Source organism: Oreochromis niloticus, linkage group LG6 (genome assembly GCF_001858045.2).
Source record: "Oreochromis niloticus isolate F11D_XX linkage group LG6, O_niloticus_UMD_NMBU, whole genome shotgun sequence".
Lineage (NCBI taxonomy): Eukaryota > Metazoa > Chordata > Actinopteri > Cichliformes > Cichlidae > Oreochromis > Oreochromis niloticus.
Window position 1 is genome coordinate 41,847,596 of NC_031971.2, and position 14,022 is coordinate 41,861,617.

Consider the following 14,022-nt stretch of genomic DNA (forward strand, 5'->3'; position numbering starts at 1 on the left):
ACCGCCTGCCGGACGGCAGGAGTGAGAAGAGTCTGTGGCTGGGGTGGCTGGATCAGAGAGGCTCCGCTGTGTCGTCCTCATGCAGCGCTCTCTGTAGAGATCCTGCATGGCTGGCGCTGTGCTGGTCTAAATAAAACACGAGCTCTGTTATTAGAGAAATACTTTGTTCGTGCTGCTCTTACAGTCTTCTGATCATTTAACAAAGACACCTGGAGACAGACGACTTTTCTTCACACCTGTCTGAGTTCTCTGCTGACGTCATTCAACCAAGGTTGGGCTTTAGTTTTAGAGTCCTGGCTGTGAGAGCAGCAAGTGAATCAAGGGTTTCCAAGCAGGTTGAATTAAAGTGAATGGACCCATCAAAAAGTAATTCATGGTTACAGTTTTGATAAGAACAAATAAAATGACCGGCAGCACCTGAGGTAATCACGAGAGACTGATATGAAAGGAGAATTTCAGATATTACAGACGTGTCAGAGAAATGAACATGCCAGACTTCACAGAGAGCATGTCCACGTTTGTGTCCACGTTTGTGTGTTGGGCCTTTAGCTGACTGAACAACATTAGGAGTCTAAAAAGTCTTTAGTGAGCTGTATATCAAACGTGAATATTAAAGAATTAAAACACTGTCATATCACAGCTCCTGCCAAGAATTCACAGGAATCTTGGACAAAATCCTTGTTGTCTTTCTGTAGTGCAAACAGCTGATGGAGCAGTTTTTATAAGCAGTAGCTAACCTCCACCTGGCTGGCTGTCCGAGCTGAGGCAGTCACAGTCTGGAGGGTTCAGAGAGCCGGCTCCACTCTTCACATTTAGCCAAGTTTGTGTCACCAGACGAAACTCCAGATATCGAGAGGCGAGGAAGTCATTCAGTGTTATCTGTTAGTGACCGACCATGAACCAGAGCAGCCTGCTTCAAACAGGTCGCAGGCCAGATGGGATGCACAACCCCGGGGATGAAGGCTCCGCCCTCCCTCTGCCGAGGCTGACAGGGACATGTGGAGCTCAGGTACAATCCCCCTGGTGAGGAACCACCTGAGGTCCAGAACCACAAGAACGCAGCAATGCCTCACTAGACAAGCACAAAACTTTAAAAACACACCGGCCCGTTTCACCGTCTGTCACTCAGCTATGGTCTGTGATTCAGGTCTGTGAACATCCTACAGACCTTTGACCTCCGTGAACTCTTTACTTGCTGCTTTCAGGTGTTTTTGGGTGAGACATGAAGTTTATTTTGGAGGAACAGGAAGCAGTGCGCCATAATCGAGATTAGGTACTTGTTTTTCTGTTTTATGGGCGGAGCCACTGAAGTGTTAAATCTCATCCCGAAATATTTTATTATTTGAACCCTCACAAAGACCCCGACACGTAAGTAAGTAAGTAAAGTTTATTTATTAAGCGCTTTTCGTAGACAGTCACAAATCGCTGTACACGAAGGTTAAGATAGACAATATAAACAATATAAAAGGTCAAATGTAAATAAAAAAAAATTTAAAGGCGTTGATCAACAGAAGGCTTGTTTAAACTGAAACAGCTGCTGCACTTCGTACAGCTTGGAGGCAAGAAAGAGAAGATCTGTCCAAGCTGGTAAACAGGACGTTACAATAATCTAAACACAATGACACAAATGCATGAACGCTTTTTTCCAGATCAGCTGAGGAGATCATATGTCGCAGTTTAGAAATGTTCTTTAAATTAAAGAAACAGGAACGAGACAGAGATTTTACATTTGAGTCGAGGCCCAGAGAAGAATCAAATATTTGACTTAACAGAAAGAAACAAGAACCCGACTGACTTTAGATTGTAGTCCAGGAAGAGCTATGATCATTGTCTCAGTCTGGTTTGTGTTTAAAACAAGGTAGTTGTTAGAAAGCCAATCAGAAACCTGAGTTAAGCACTGGACTAGGGTGGACAACCCATCCAGCTGAGGAGGCTTAAAGGACACATGGAGCTGAATGTCATCGGCATAGAAATGATAAGAAATGACTGAATAATGCCAGCTAAAGGAAGCATGTAGAAAGAAAATAATAATGGACCCAAAACTGAACCCTGTGGAACCCCACAGGTTAGGGGGGCAATGTTAGAGGTGAACCTGTCAGTCCTAACAGTAAAGGTCCTGTCTGATAAGAAGAAAGAAAACCAGGTAAGGCGGAGCCAGATATTCGCGCCAAAACCTGTTAGCCTGTTAACGTTAGGATTTTATGGTCAGTGGTATTGAAGTTCTGCGCTGAGACCAAGCAAAACGATCACAGAATTCCTGCATCAGAACCCAACAACAGATCCTTAGAGACCCTGAAGAGAGCGGTCTCAGTGGAAGCCGGACTGAAAGGGTCAAAAATCTGTAATCTACATGTCTGCGCTGACAGGAAGTGATGTCACTTTCTGAGCTGTAGACATCACTTCACGTTCAGACCAATCAGAAAAAAAATCAGCTTCATCTTGAGTTCATGTTTCCCAGTTTGCCCAGTAAGTCCAGTCCAGTCTGAGCTGCCAGCAGAGACGCCATGCTGCCGCAGCCCGAGCTCGCCGCCACGTCATACGCCGTCTGACCCGCAGCATTCCTCTGCCTCACGTTGGCCTTACAGCTGAAACCAGGGACAGAGAGGATGATGTCATTACGACAAGTGGGAGGAGCAACAACTGCAGGTACTGTGCTGCATTCTGTAGCAACTTGGAACTTTCGACCTCAGTCTGTGGGACTAAAAAAAAAAAAAAAAAAAGCAGGAGTTGGATTCATATTTGTTGCCTTGGCAACATTACGTTGGTGACCCGGCACACTGCTGCCACACCAGCCGTCTCACTTTCATTCAAGATCTAAGAAGCTTTCACTCTGAATCACACACCTGTAGGCGGCCATGTTTACAGAGGCACACTGAATGCAGGATTTAACTCACCTGAGCAGGACCTCAGCACATGGCACACCTGCAGACCCCAGAGTTGCAGCTTCATGCAGAGCAGTGTTCTTCATCCTGAGGAGGAGGAGGAGTGTCAGCACACACGAGCATTACAGGGTCTAAATAATGGAAGGTACAAGGACCAATCAGAGGGCTCCATCAGCACCTCATCCAGAACCTGAAGCAACCAGTGTGCGGGCAAGTTTCAGGTACGTACAGTGAAGTGGGCGGAGTCTATTGGATGCTGTTATGATGAATGAAAACGTTGAAGGTGAAAGCTCTTCAAGTTTTAAAAGAGTCCGTCTGCTTGATCCGCGGGTCTGAGAGCCGTCAGCCAATCAGAATCATACATGAAATCAGCTGATAATAAATCGATTTGTTGATCAATTATTAAGTCATGTACTAACAGAGACTTGGAGGAGAGAGACCTAATATTTAATAATCCACATTTCACTGTTTTACTCTTTGGTTCAGATGTGGATACTGTATTGTTCTTTCTTTGGGATTTTTTATGTTTAAGTTGTTTATTGCTGGTTTTTAGTTTGTTTTTTGTCTGTTTGGGAGCTGACACAGTCTCTATGGAGATGGGTTTTTGGGGGGGTAGCAGGAGGAGAGAAGCTGCAGAGAGGCGTGTAAGACTGCAACTCTGCTTCCTGGTCCCAACTCTGGATAGTCATATTTTGGGGGGTTTAATAAATTGGTCCATATTTCTAGAAATGAGAGCTGCTCCATCCAAAGTGGGATGGATGCCGTCTCTCCTAACAAGACCAGGTTTCCTCCAGAAGGTTTGCCAATTATCTATGAAGCCCACATCGTTTCTGGGACACCACTCAGACAGCCAGCAATTTAAGGAGAACATGCGGCTAAACATGTCACTCCTGGTCTGATTGGGGAGGGGACCAGAGAAAACTACAGAGTCCGACATTGTTTTGGCAAAGTTACACACCGATTCAATATTGATTTTAGTGACCTCCGATTGGCGTAACCAGGTGTCATTACTGCCGACGTGAATTATGATTTTACTGAATTTACGTTTACCCTTAGCCAGGTTCGGGGTCGCTGCTCTGGTACTGGGGGCGGGCCCTCAGCTGACACGCCTGTGGGATCACATGAGATCCCGCGGCACCTTGTTCTAGCTGTAAAAAAATAAAAACCTGGTCTTACCGTCCAGACTGTTGGTCCACGTCAGCGCCTCGCTGCACCAAAACAGGTAGGACGTCATGGTGACCATTTATCACGGCAATTGCCAAAGCATGTAGGCCGTCGCTCCCGCAGCAGGAAGGGTCGGCCCCCTGGCGAACGACCGCACACACAAATGTAAAGCGTGTCAGGTGACCCTGAGCAGGCTGTCGATTGAACGCAGAGGGTGATACCTGGTCCAGGAGCTGCTGGATGACGCCGACCTCACCTCGACCTGGACCCAGCTCCTTCAACAGCTGAACATCCTTCACCTGCAGCCAGACAGCCAATCAGAGAGGAGCATGAACGGGTACAATCAGCGAGGAAGCGCCCTCGGCTGTGGGCGGAGTTTCTCACCGGCAGTTTGGGCGTCAGGTAAGGTTTGGACGGCGGAGCCGAGAGCTGGTCACTTCCTGTCCGACACCAAAATAAAAGCACAGATCGATCAGCAGCTTCTGATTGGCTCATGTAAATGAAAAATCAATCAATCAATATGTTAACTGATGTGCTGATTATCAGCTCAGCTCAGGTGTAATGATACAACATAAAGAGGTCCCGCCCCTTTCACACTCTACTCTGTTCTGACTGGCCAACACCAGAGCACTCTCCAGCAGGAATCTGACCAAAAACATGGCTGCTGGTTAATCAGACCAACACAGGTCAAAATCTGAGGTCAGTTTTGGTGAAATTCAAGGACTCTGATTGGCTGAAATGTTGAGATGAATGTCTGTGTGTCACATGGGCTCTCACCTGTCCACCCTGTTCGCTCTGTAATGCTGCTCAGAGTCTTGGTCCAGCTGGCGAGCTCAAATCCTCCACCTGGAGATCCCGTGCCGTCATCGTCAGCACCCACCTGAGACCACACCCCACTCATTAAACTCATTAAATAACCACGATATCCTACGCTCAGCATACCTGTTCCAAACACACCTGTTTTTCTTTAAGCTCAGCTGCTGCAAAGCTGACGGTCAGACTGACCTCATGGCGATCCTCCTGAATCACCGCAAAGACCATCTGCAAGTAAACACCACAGGAAGTGACCTGCCTGCACCTTCTCAGGTAAAACCACCTTCTGATTTAACACACGGCAATGTCACTGCTAGACAGGTGAGCGGCATGTGAGGTGTGATTTACCCGGCCCAGACGAGGCTCTCCCAGCAGCGCCCTGAAGGGGGCGTTGTTCTGGGCATAGCTTCTCAGGTGAGCGCATATGTGATCCAGCTGCTTCCTCCAGTAACCTGAACATGACAGGCGTCACACATGGAAGAACGCCTCTGTAACCCCGCCCCTGACACTGAGACTGTGAGTTGGGTTTTACCTCGTCCCGGGCTGATGGCGGTGAGCGGTGGGTGGCGGTCGCTCTGCACCTGCTTCCTGAGGAGCTGTAGCGCTCTGTGCTGCTCCTTCCTCTGCAGCTCAGTGCCTGATGGGTAATAGAGTCCTACAGTCTGTGTGCACTGATCCACAGTGGGTGGGGCTATCTTTACACTTCGCAGAGGGTGCGAAGAGGCAGTGGTCCGCCAGGTGGCGCCACAGGCAGTCTGCACTCCCACCTGCACACAAAAGGAGGGAGCTGACTGGCTGGAATCGAAGGAAACACGTGGAAGGCGTGACATATCTGGCGTGTCGACATGCCTGGCGGTTGGCGGCACCCTTGACCGATCGTGTGATGTCACCGCAGGATCCGAGTGGGACCGGTGCTTCCAGGAAAATGCCACAGGCGGTGCAGTAAAAAGTGTACGGGTGTGCACTCGCTCCACATCGCTGACATGTCACACAGCGGGCAGCGTGGGTGGGCTGAAAGCACACGGCATCACTACAAATCCCACAATGCTTCACTTTACACTGCTTTAGGTGTCAGATGTGCATTCACCTTGGAGCCGCACCAGTCGCAGAATCTTGCGTCGCCCCAGTTTAAACGTTTACATCTGGTGCAGGACAACATCCTGGTGTGCGCTCCTGGGTCAGAGGGCACACTGCTCCTGGCTCCGCCCACCTGAAGCCATGAGGAGTAAAGAGAGCGTAAAGTGTCTGTGGGTGAGGCTGTACAGGTGTGGTCAGCAGCTGCTTACCTGCTGCAAGCAGCTCTCGCAGGTGAGACAGCTGAAGGCGTCAGCTGGATTCCCACTTCCACAGCAGACACACATCACATGACCCTGCATGCACAGGTAAACACCAGTGTGTGTGTGTGTGTGTGTGTGTGTGAGCATGTGTGTGTGTGTGTGTGTGTGTGTGTGTGAGCGTGTGTGTGTGTGTGTGTGTGTGAGCGTGTGTGTGTGTACCTGCAGAGTGATGCCCGCTCGTGGCTGCAGCTGTTGATCGATGGCAGCTTCACACACCAAACAGGTGTGTGTGTTGGCGGGAACTAGAGCTCCACAGAACACACACAGCAACATCTGACACGCACACACACACAGATTCATCGTCAGGTGTTCAGCGGGACGTGGCAATGCTCAGGTGAGTGCATGCAGTACCTGTCCTTCCTCAGCAGGTGGCAGCCTGTGACTGGGTAGCGGAGAAAGCGCCGCTCCACACTGAGCGCAGAACTGAGCGAACGGGTCAGAGGGGCGGCGATGCAGACAGCGAGCACACCTGAATGCACAGAAACTGTTGGTTCATCAGGTTTACAGTGTGAAGCCGAAAGTATGTGGACGCACCTGCACACCTGGGCAATGTCTTAATGAGTGGAAATCAAACTAAATGTATTTATTTTTAAAAAAGAACATGTTTTTCTCATTTTCCTTCTTCTTGGGACGTTCATCAGCTCTGTTTGATGAGCTGTCCACAAACTTTTGGCTCTGATGGAGGGCTGTACCGTGTGGTCGTACCGCAGGAAGTCGGTGTCTCGCTGCACTCTTGTCGTCTCCGTGCTCTTCAGCTGCCTCAGGTCACCTGACCCCCTAAAAACCGCAGGCTGGGAGCGGTGAGATGAGACGAGCTGGGCGCCGATCTCAGAGCCATGACGACCGTACAGAAAACGAGGGCCTGACTGAAGGGAGGGATTTCCCATCATCCTTGGCTCTGGACACAAGAAACAGGAAGTGTGAAGCTCTGTGATTGGTCAGATGAAGAGAAAGAGCAGGTTTACACCCCATCCCCCCAAGGTTAAGAGCGAGTTCTTCATTTCGACTGTCACCGAGTGCTGCCCACACAGTATCCTCTGATTGGTCAGTTTTCTCTGTAATGTTGTACATCTTTACCTGTCAGTACGGTAAGACTTGAGGTACCTGTTGTAATGTATTGTATTATGAATAAAGTTGAATTTAACTGAACACACCTGAGGTCTCAGCAGGAGAGGATGTTTCTTCTGGCGGAGGCTGGAAGGTAAAAGAAGCATTTCTGTGAATCATCAGGTCTGTGCAGGGGCAGCTGGGAAATGTTAACTGCAGCAGGCAGCTGCACGATTACCTGCAGGAAGTTGTCCAAAGGATCCACAGAGAAAACCTTCGTCACTATGGAGCTCTCTCTGCCGTCACTGCAGACAAACATAAACTTTATTGATCTACACTGTGAAAGCATCTGCTGCCGGTACACACTGATGTCAGGTGACCACTTACCTGGTGACAGCCACCGCTCGAATTGTCACCCGGCCTGCAGGCAGAAGGATGGGCTCGCTGTACTTCCTGCTGCTGCCTGCTGCTCCACGATGCCCCGCCCCCGGCTTTGAACCATCCAGAGTGTAAAAGATCAGAACACCTGCAGAGTCTGCACAGACACACCTGTCACATGACCTGCTGGATGGATGGATGGATGCTGGGTGGATGAGCAGACGGTTGGAGTTCTACCTGACTGGATGGACACAGGTGTGCTCGTCTTGATGTGGTTCTTGGCTCGATGAGTCTGCAGGTGGATGATGGGAATGATGAGTGGAGCTGACACTGCCCCCGCTGCCATGACAACAACCGTCTGCCAACCAATCAGTTAATCAATAAATCAGTTGTTCAGTTCCCTTTCAGACTCAGTAAGACGTCCTCGCCGGCTTTGTCCCAACATACATTCATACTTTTACTCAGTTACTTCTGCTGAGTAACCTCATACCTCATGTTATCTGTAAAATGGATGGAGCTGAATCTGTGTCACAGCACAGAGAACAAACCAAAGAACCGACAGCCTGCTGCAGAGAGCAGAGAACCTCATATCATAACAACAGGTGTGATAATGAACCCTCTGTACACAGAAGCTGGGCGACCAGCACGCGTTGGTCGCTCTAGCATCGGTCCACGAAACGAGGCAGGAGCCTGATGGATACGAACTCCCAGAGTGTCCGACAGGAGGGCGGGGATGTCGATGTGTATCTGGGCCGCATAGGTGATGGCTCATGTTCCTGTAGCTTTATGGTGGTTTGCAAACACCTCCGTCAGAAACCGTCTGCGTGGATGAGCTTTTTCCCGCTGCTTTCAGGCTCTGCAGTTCTCAGCAGGTCAGTGTGGCCACATCAATCAAACCGCTTTGGAGTGAATCCCCCACTGAACGGTCCTGATCCAGAACCTTTACTTGGAAGAACAAAGCCAGTGCTGACCCACTGCCAGACGCTGCAGCCTTTCCTGGAGGCTGGTCGCCATCCTCTGAGCTAAAACCAGCAGACGGTGCGGATGCTTGCCCGACTCTTTCTTTCTATGAAAATGTTGTTTGTTAAAATTATCTATCATTCATAAAAAGAGTGTGAAGTTCTAGCTCATCCACCACATGTAGTGTAGCTTTCTGGATGTTATCCTCATCGGGCTACATACTTATTTATCATACAGACTATACAACACTTAAAATTTAAATTCATATGCTTGAAGTAACTGAGATGTTTCATTATTTGATCTAAAGCCAATTAAACAGACTACGTTTATATTCACATGTATGCTTACTGCATTTGATGTATTTAACCTTATTTAACACATATTACAGAATGAAACACCTGTGTATAGAAACGGCCGTGACTTTGCCACCTCATCTGATTTCCATGCCACCCTACGAACATGTCTTTAGATCCGCCCCTGCTCCCAGTGACTGTCTGTCTTCTCATCTGTCGTCTCCAAACATCACAGTGGGTCTCACGGGCATCCACATCAGGCCTGACACTCGTCTCCACCCCGCGTGCCCCAGTGGGACATCTTAGGTTTCTGGGAGGGTTTCCCTGAAGGTTTACCAAAGCCTCTGATAGGTTCCCGTGTCTTTACCGTCTCTTTGTTAGTTTGACTGAAGCTGCTCTTATTTTCACTGTTTTTTTCTGAGCTTTTGAATGGGGCCGGTTCTGGTTCGATGAGCCGTATGGCCGGGACACGCCGGTAAATAAAACAAACAGAGACAGTGTTCTTACCTGGATGAAGGCGCAGGTGATCAACGGGACTGCTGCCGAGTTTACCGAAGTGTCACCATAGCAACGGGCTGTGTCCGCGGGGACGCTTGTTTTATACGCCTGAACGACAGAGATGGGCGGTGCTGCCATTGGGTTGTAGTACCCGCCCACCTCTGCGTGCTGCGCTGTTAGAAACATACCCTTTAAAGTTTACATTGAATTTAAAAACACAAAAAGAAGGAGTTGAGAAAAATGACCTTAAAATTTAAATTCATATATTTCTATATATGATATATTTTATAAATCACCGGGACAAGCTGCTGTACGTCATCGTCACAGGACCAGAGGCCGCTGACCAGTCAAAGAAATTTATTTTTTAAATGAAATTAACCAAAGAAAGAAAAAAAAAAATACTGTGAAACAGTGAGGCCGGGTATCTATGCTTAAACACAAACAAAAGGTCGAGATCTGACCGCGGTGTGTATTTTAATCAGGCGGATTTCAGGATGCTTCCGGTCGCTTGGGACACCGAAGGACCCCAGCGTGTGCTCGCAGTCAGTCACAACATTAGCTCACAGGCTAACAAAGTAAGAGCCCCGCGCAGGCAAGAAACGCTGGAGATGGCTGAGGTGAAGGTGAAGAAGGAGACGAACCTGTCGGACCCCGCGGAGGTCGAGAACAGGTGAGGGAGGAGCGGGGCCGGCGGGCCGCTCTGTCCGCGTATCGGACTCCGGCCGAATACTGTCACAATTATCGCCTGTACGGTTCTGCTCGCGCACACAGCGCCTGCGTGCAGGTCATGAACGCACGTTCACATCGCGCCGGACTGCTGGTCACTTCGGCGTTAATCAGTGTCATCAGCTGGCTTCGCTTGACCAACATCTGGACATGTTCTGGTCTTTAATGGCGCCTTCGGCCGAAGCTCCTCTGAGCTAAAGTTTATGCCTGCTGGTCTTCATGTGCAGCCTGAGCAGCTGAGACACAGCAGGAGCAGAAAACGATTAAAACTCCGAGTTTAAACAGAGAAACAGGTTTACTGTGAATTTTATCTGGTGTGTGTGTGTGTGTGTGTGTGTGTGTGTGTGTTTCAGGATCAAAGAGCTGTGTCAGCAGTTCCCTCACGGTATCACAGACCAGGTGATTCAGAACGACATGCCTCACCTGGAGCCACAGCAGAGAGCCATGGCCATCAACAAGCTGCTCTCACTGGTCAGTCTGATGATGTCACTCACCTCCAGAGGGTGAGGAGGATGGCGCTTTATTGTACTCTGTGCGCTGAGCAGGCAGCAGGTTGATGAGGTGGTGTTTGTTTCAGGGTCAGCTGGACCTGCTGAGGAACAGTGCAGGTCTCCTGTACAGACTGAAGGACTCTCAGAGCACCAGGTAAACACACACACAGGTGTAGGAGTGTACTTCCTGTCAGGTGATTGCTGGTGTCTCAGCTGCTTCCTGTCTGTTCTGTCTCAGTAAGATGAAGGGCTCAGACAACCAGGAGAAGCTGGTCTATCAGATCATCGAGGACGCAGGAAACAAAGGTAACTGAGTACTTCCTGTCCCCGTTTGGCTCGCTGCCGTGGCTCGCCGTTACGTCTGTCTCTCTCTGCAGGAATCTGGAGCCGAGACATCCGGTTCAAGAGCAACCTGCCTCTGACTGAGATCAACAAGATCCTGAAGAACCTGGAGAGCAAGAAGCTCATCAAAGCCGTGAAGTCTGTGGCTGTGAGTCTTTCACGATCAATAATCGGCTTCATCAGCCTTATCGCTGATCAATAATCAATAACATTAGCAGCTGAAAGAGTCAATGTTTATTTAAATATCTGCAGAAAAATCAGCTTAAAATGTGCAAAGATAAAAGAAACTGTTTAAATTCTGATTAAATATATTTTCCAGATGTTTACGACAAACATCTGTAAAATATGTAAATCAGCAAAAATATAGAAACTATAAAACAGTTTGGAAATAAACAAACACATGTAAGTAAATAAAAATTAAAGATGCGCCGTCTCCGTGTGTTTCGTGTAAACAAACACTGACGGTGATGATGTCATACTTCCTCTCCGCTGGCGTGTTTGTGCAGGCGTCGAAGAAGAAGGTGTACATGCTGTACAACCTGCAGCCCGACCGCTCGGTGACGGGCGGCGCCTGGTACAGCGACCAGGACTTTGAGTCCGAGTTCGTGGAGGTTCTCAACCAGCAGTGCTTCAAGTTCCTGCAGAGCAAGGTACAAAAAACTTTATTTAAACTGTTTCATTGTCCAAACGGTGCCCGGCAGGAGGAGGCAGAGCGGCACTCTGAGGCGCGAGTAGGGCGGGGCGGCCTTCTTTCATGTCTCAGAGCTGTGTGAACCGTCATATGACCCTCGCTGTGTTTCCTGTGTTGAGGCGGAGGCGGCGCGGGACAGCAAGCAGAGTCCGATGGTTCAGAGAAACAGCTCCTTCGCCACGTCGCACGAAGTCTGGAAGTACATCTGTGAGCTGGGCATCAGCAAGGTGACATCACAGCTCAGACGCACCAATCACAGCACAGCGTTCACCTGCAGACAGCTCCACACACACACATTAGAAGCAGCTGGGCTCAGGTGCTCAGACAGGTGAGCGTTACCTGAGGAGGCGGGAGCGTAGACTTTACACCTCATCCTGCGTGTAAACAGTCCCCGGGACTCAGGCTATGGACCCAGGTCCAGGTGTTTAAGGCGGGGTTTAGTTGATCTTTGGCCAATCTGCTTTCCTGGTCAGGTGAATGAAAGCGACCGTGAGACGAGGTGAAAGGGCAGGGTCGACAGCATGGACCTATTTATCTCTGCGTATGAATCTGGTGTGTGTGCTTCCCTCAGGTGGACCTGTCCATGGATGACATCGAGACCATCCTGAACACGCTCATCTACGACGGAAAGGTGGAGATGACCGTGATCGCCGCCAAGGAGGGCACGGTGGGCAGTGTGGACGGGCAGATGAAGCTGTACCGCGGCGTGAACGCCATCATCCAGCCCACCGGCCTCGTCAAGACGCCCTGCGGACTCTGCCCGGTAACGCGCCGTGCCCACCTGCACCCAGGGCCGCTCTCAGGGCACCCGAACTCATCCTGTCTCCTCTTTGCAGGTGTTCGACGACTGCCATGAGGGCGGGGAGATCTCGCCATCCACCTGCATCTACATGAGCGAGTGGTTGGACTTCTGAAGCCACGGCACGCGTTTCTCTCTGAAGGAAGCTTCACTTCCTGTTTGTCGCAGACGTGAAGAACCCGGCGGCCTCAGTTCCTGTGACGATGACGTGCAGCAGTTTGTCCCGGTTCTGGTTCTGGAGGCGTAACGTTTGTTTTCTGGGGCTGCTTTAATGTTTCTGTTTGACATCGTAAATCTTTGGGGTCGTCTTATTGGTCCCATCATGGTCACATGGTCTCAGATGTTTCTGTATAATCCCGCTCCCACCTGCACACCCTCTGTAGTGCAACCGCATATTTTTATTTGACTGTGTGTGTGTGTGTGTGTGTGTGTGTGTGTGTGTGTGTGAGAACTGCAGCGTCCTGACTATAAAATGATTTAGAAGGAAAATAATTTTTCTTTGTTGGAACCAATTTTTGACCACCAGGTGGAGCTGTGGTTGCTGTGCAGGGAGGCAAACACCTGCAGCCAATCATAGCCGTTTGTGGTTGTTTGAGCTGAAGGGAACTCGTGGATGTTTCCACCTTCATGTTTAAGGTTTTGGCCCTCGCTGCTGGTTTCAGGGACAAGGCGGGGGAAACGGCCCTGAACACGGGCTGTCAGGACGCGGTCTCTGGGAGGAAGAGCAGCTGTCACGTTGGCCTGGACCTCCTCAGTTCTGGTTCTGAAGAACACCAGAGGCCTCTGATGAGGCACTCTGACACTCAGTCTGTTCTGTGATTATTATTTTGGTCCACGAGTGTCGTGATTTGGTGTATGAATAAAGTGGGTGGAGACTTAGCCGTGTGGCGTTAACTGTCTGTCTCTGCGTAGTTTTCTTTGAATCTCTGAGGTGGTCACGGAGCTCCTCTCAGTCCGTGGGAGCGCTAATGGGCCTCACAGTGAATCGATGTAGAGACAGTCAGCACTCAGGTTATCTCTATTGTTCTCTGATGCACTCTGCGTGTTTGTCCAATGGCAGCCCTCGTTAGGCCACCATGTTTTCCATCAGACGCCATTAAGCAGCTCCATCAGGCCGTAATAGACTCGGCGCTGACTGTCAGCACGGATCACGATACACAACATGTTTCATATCTCATATCAGCTCAACGAGTGACGCTGTGAGGGAGGAGTCCAAATACTGCATTACCCATGAGCCTCAGCTGCCAGTAACTATCACAGACTGTGTTAATATTCACATAATGTCATTAAAATGCTCCCGAAGGCTCCAGCAGGACAAACGTGGACCAGAGGTGCAGTTCAGGTGATGCTGCACCTGTCAGTCACGGAGGCCACGCCCCTAACATTGCAAACAGGTGCATGGTTGCATGATTTAGTACAGGTGTGAAGGTAGAAATTCTCTGTGCATCAGCTGTAAACGTACTCGTTTTAACATGGGAGTCTATGAGGACTGACTCACTGCTGCCTCTGCTGGACACCAGAGGAACTGCACGTTTGGAGTGCTCTGTGTTTCATTTATTATAAAGTTTAATGTGTGCAACGTGAATACATACAGAGATTTA

The 14,022-nt window shown here is 49.5% G+C and overlaps 2 protein-coding genes and 1 long non-coding RNA gene across 14 annotated transcripts; 2 read left to right on the top strand and 1 right to left on the bottom strand.

Annotated features, from left to right (window-relative positions):
• Positions 1-1,373: 1,373 nt before the first annotated feature.
• dzank1 (double zinc ribbon and ankyrin repeat domains 1) lies at positions 1,374-9,671 on the bottom strand. Of its 12 annotated transcripts, XM_005461264.4 has the most exons (20): positions 9,382-9,671; positions 7,859-7,979; positions 7,631-7,778; positions 7,482-7,548; positions 7,351-7,390; positions 6,902-7,094; positions 6,548-6,665; positions 6,356-6,469; positions 6,146-6,229; positions 5,947-6,069; positions 5,709-5,870; positions 5,392-5,626; positions 5,208-5,311; positions 5,004-5,087; positions 4,824-4,926; positions 4,431-4,486; positions 4,268-4,345; positions 4,059-4,186; positions 2,895-2,969; positions 1,374-2,585 (listed from the first exon to the last, which is right to left on the bottom strand). In XM_005461264.4, exons 1-20 carry the CDS (start codon positions 9,556-9,558, stop codon positions 2,435-2,437), a joined length of 2,361 nt encoding a protein of 786 aa, XP_005461321.1. In that variant the 5' UTR covers positions 9,559-9,671; the 3' UTR covers positions 1,374-2,434. The 12 variants fall into 12 exon arrangements, 9 of the variants coding, with proteins under 9 accessions (XP_005461321.1, XP_005461319.1, XP_019215013.1 ...); XM_005461262.4 differs by having other exon boundaries at positions 4,059-4,345; XM_019359468.2 differs by having other exon boundaries at positions 6,146-6,469.
• LOC109202361 (uncharacterized) lies at positions 4,493-7,067 on the top strand. Its single transcript, XR_003220520.1, has 4 exons — positions 4,493-4,745; positions 5,024-5,132; positions 6,562-6,716; positions 6,838-7,067. It is a non-coding gene; the product is annotated as an uncharacterized LOC109202361 (long non-coding RNA).
• A 123-nt stretch (positions 9,672-9,794) lies between the features above and the next one.
• On the top strand, positions 9,795-13,317 carry polr3f (polymerase (RNA) III (DNA directed) polypeptide F). Its single transcript, XM_003456492.5, has 9 exons — positions 9,795-10,042; positions 10,452-10,569; positions 10,676-10,743; positions 10,828-10,895; positions 10,967-11,079; positions 11,438-11,581; positions 11,742-11,849; positions 12,194-12,385; positions 12,459-13,317. Exons 1-9 carry the CDS (start codon positions 9,867-9,869, stop codon positions 12,534-12,536), a joined length of 1,065 nt encoding a protein of 354 aa, XP_003456540.2. The 5' UTR covers positions 9,795-9,866; the 3' UTR covers positions 12,537-13,317.
• The last annotated feature ends 705 nt before the right edge of the window (positions 13,318-14,022 follow it).